Raw genomic sequence first — 3,650 nt, 5'->3', positions numbered from 1 at the left:
AGTCTGAGGTGCACCTCCCAGAGAGTCAGCCTTCAGCTGGGAATGATAATAACAGGTGTCATCCAAAGCAGAGACTTTCTGAGGTTCTATGGAACAGCCATGTTCTTGTTGTTCTCCTGCGTTGTCAGTACACTGTCCGCTTGTCCCATGTTCTGGAGTCCACTTGAGAGACAGAGAGAGAAGTGAAATGACTGTGTGGAATTCAATTTGGCAAGTCACATCATTCCAAAAGATTGGATTGAAAAGAGCAGGATCATTTTCACAGGGCAACTTTCATGGGGAAAAATAATTTGAAGTTGATGTGTTGACGTTACTGTTTGGTATTTTATAAAAGGCATACAGCAGATGACTATATTCTTCCACTCTCAAACTCTCAGGGTTACAGTTACAATTTTCACATTTTTGAGTTCTATCAAAGCTTTTATGATCTGAAGAAAGAGAAAAATGAACAGACCTCAAACTGACCCTAACACATCCCCATATACCCCCCACACACACAAAGGCAGAAAAAAGCCAGAGGGAACATGAGTGTGGCCTATGAATAATGTAAAAGATGACAGTGCATCCATCCTGCACCTGTACCCTCATTCCTCTACCTTTTATGGAATATAGTATATCTCCGTTGAATACCCTGCCATGACCATGCGGCATGTAGACAGAGTATCATCACATGCTCTGGGAAGCACACGCAAAAAATGTAATGTTGCCGGTCAAGCTATTTCTACAGGATATATCTTGCCCTTTAGGTACTGGAACAAATGAACTGAACCACTGAAGAGAACAAAGTTTTGACAGAGAACACAGGAAAGAAAGCTGCAGGACTGCACAGAAAATAAATGTTGAAATGAGAGGAGAGAGTTGTTAAATAATTAAAAAGTGTTGTGTTGCAGTTGGTTTTCTTGCGACAGCCCATGTAACATGCATGGAAGGTGGGCAGGTAAGACTGAATTTGCTTCAGGCAGTGACATTTTAGATTACATTTTTTGAGTCCTTTTGGCTGTGACATCCACTGACAGTACTGTATAGGCCTCCTCACAGCATGCAAAGTACAATAGATAAGCTCTATATTCTGTGAAGAGTCTTATGACTCACTGCAATATCAGTGCATCAATTCAGCTTGCCCTTGCACCACACTGTGCCTTGAAACTAAAGAAATTGTTTCGCATCTTGGGAAGTGTGTTTATTTGTGCCTCTTAGCTTGCATTAGCATGAAGACTGAAAAAGTGGAAATGGCAAGCCAAACTTTTCTTGAATTAGAATAACCTGTTATTTTGTGAGCTTTGGAGACGCAGAAGGCATATTTTGTTATCTTTGCACAGAACAAGGCTAGCTGCTAGGATAAATGATAAGTGTTTGTTCTTTATTTAAATATGCAGTTGAACTGAATGTGTGCATGTACCAGTTTTTTTTTTTTTTTTTAGTTTATACTGCGTGAATGTACAGTAGGAGGAGTGTGGTGGGTGGGTGTGGGTCTATTAACAATGCATGAGGTATAAATCAAAAGGTGAGAGGCAGAGTGAAAAAAATGAGACTTTCCACCCTCTTAGGCCACCCTGGCACCACACTCAGCTTGCTGTTACGCCTCGGAAATGTGATCTTATCTACAATAACTTTAGAATATACGAGCCACTGAAAGGAATATACAGATCAATTGGCGTGGGTGCTTTAGATTTTCACTTCTGAAGCAAGGTGATGAAATTCATACCTGGGCCAATATTGAAAGTGTGCTGCCTGTGCCTGAAATTGCTCTGGGAAGGGAAGGCTGCCTCATCTGCATTCCCCTTCTGCCTGCCAGCCTTTGTGTTTGAGGGGCTTGGCCCTGTGAATGACAATAATCCCAAAGTAGAGCTGTGGTGCTGCACATCTGAATCATCAGCCTTGTTGTTAATACCATGAGCGGGTGCTGTTTGCTCGACCTTACGCCCCCGCTGCTTTGATAGAGGGCCTCTGCAGTGACCCAAACCGCTCTCTCGGCCATTGCGTTTGTTACAGCCCAACATGGCTGCTCTGGGTCTCCTGGAACCCTCATTTGTTTTGGCTGATTTGTTGTCTGTAGAGGATCTGCAACCGGATGAGACACCAAGGCGAACAGACAAGGTAGACCTGTACAAAGCAGTTTGACCTGCTCTTCCTCCCTCTAGTTCCACAAGGGAAATGGAAAGTGACTTGTCCAAAAACACAACAGAACTAGCGGACCTCAGAGGCACCTCACGGTGGATACAAGCCCGGTAGGAAGGCTGTGAGGACAGGTTCATTAATGAGCCACCTATCACATCTTGCTTTCTGTCGACCTCTGTGTAGCTCAGTCTGCGTTGTAGGAGTTGAACTTTCCTCTTTCCTGGATCTCTCACTGCCAATCCATCAGCTGGTGAGTAGGCCAGTCTGAACTCATTTGGTGTCACAACAGTAGGGTTCTGTTTGCGCACGTCCGGTTGGGAGTTCGAGACTCTCATCGTGCTTGTGGGTATGGATGAGGCTCTTCTCCTAAAAGTTTCTGGTAGCTCTGGTGAAGTCAATACCTTCACAGGTTGTATCGGAGTTGATGGGTCCTCGGAGGTGGAGAGTGATAGCAAAACCTTCCAGGCTGTAACACTGATGGAAGAAAATGCTGCCTTTGGACTCCTTCCCACCACATCTGGGACACTGGAAGCCCTGAACAGGTTGGAAGGTCCACTGCAAGATCCACTATCTGCGGCCAGAGAGCAGGCAGACTGTGTTATTGCTCTAAGAGACACACTCTCCTTCTACTCTTGCCACTGCCACACACCTCATGACAGGACATTCCTGTGCAGTGAAGCAGTAATATCCTTATTTGAGGCCTATGAAAAGACAGAGAAAAGAAAAAAGCTTCATATCAGTGTGAAACTGGCGCCTCTGCAAACTGGAAGATTCTATAACTCAAATGAAACCAAGAAAGACTGCAAATACAAAGATATTAACCACTGGGATGTGATTCGAAGGACTTATTATCTGCTCTCTTGCTTGACTTATTTCTGTTGCTGTTGCTGTGGTAATGTGTAACATGATGGGTGGCACTTAGGGACACATTATCCATGACATTTAAGATGAACAACCTGCATTTGTATATTGAAAAAAAAAAAAAAAAAAAAAAAAACTAACAACAAACCAAAACACTACCAGTCTGTGCTCTATTCCTTTTTTAAAAAAAACTTCAGTTAATAAAACACAAACAAATTTTGAACATGGAATAGCTACTTGAATTATACTTTCTTTCCTGCTGCTTTTGCACACAGGATGCAAAACAACATGCAAACAATGAAACATCTTTCTCAAACAAGCTCTTGTGTTGGCTCACATTCCATGAACCCAAATATCAGGAGAGTTTTACACAAATATAATTTGGCTTAATGAGTAGTTTTGTCTCTTTGAATGTTGCTGTAAACCAAAATAATGGAAATCTGCAGACCTTACTAATTAGATCAGAAATCAAATATCATATAAGTATGGAAGGAATAGAATTTTGTTACATATTCAGGGTTATTTATACAGCTTACAGAATATGTAGTTTTGTTAATGGCAAATTTCTTGTTCAAATATCCATAGTAACACTTATTTTGAAATGTATTTTGCTCAACAAGCATTCTGAGCACATGTAAAAAGTGATATTTACTTCATTGTACATCTTCTTC

General features: G+C 41.8%; 1 protein-coding gene across 1 annotated transcript; it reads right to left on the bottom strand.

Annotated features, from left to right (window-relative positions):
- LOC108897273 (uncharacterized) lies at positions 1–2,347 on the bottom strand. The gene is made up of 2 exons (XM_018696814.2): positions 1,706–2,347; positions 1–162 (listed from the first exon to the last, which is right to left on the bottom strand). Exons 1-2 carry the CDS (start codon positions 2,253–2,255, stop codon positions 125–127), a joined length of 588 nt encoding a protein of 195 aa, XP_018552330.2. The 5' UTR covers positions 2,256–2,347; the 3' UTR covers positions 1–124.
- Between the last annotated feature and the right edge of the window lie 1,303 nt (positions 2,348–3,650).

This window comes from Lates calcarifer, linkage group LG16_LG22 (genome assembly GCF_001640805.2).
Source record: "Lates calcarifer isolate ASB-BC8 linkage group LG16_LG22, TLL_Latcal_v3, whole genome shotgun sequence".
Classification (NCBI taxonomy): Eukaryota; Metazoa; Chordata; class Actinopteri; family Centropomidae; genus Lates; species Lates calcarifer.
Note: the sequence above shows the minus strand (reverse complement) of the source record. Positions and strands in the feature narration are given on the sequence as shown.

Excerpts from the sequence above, each read along its gene's own strand:
- LOC108897273 (XM_018696814.2), bottom strand. The coding sequence starts at position 2,255 with ATGAACCTGTCCTCACAGCCTTCCTACCGGGCTTGTATCCACCGTGAG. Across the intron at positions 163-1,705 it reads CACTTTCAATATTGGCCCAG|TGGACTCCAGAACATGGGAC; the intron begins GTATGAATTTCA and ends CTGTCTCTCAAG.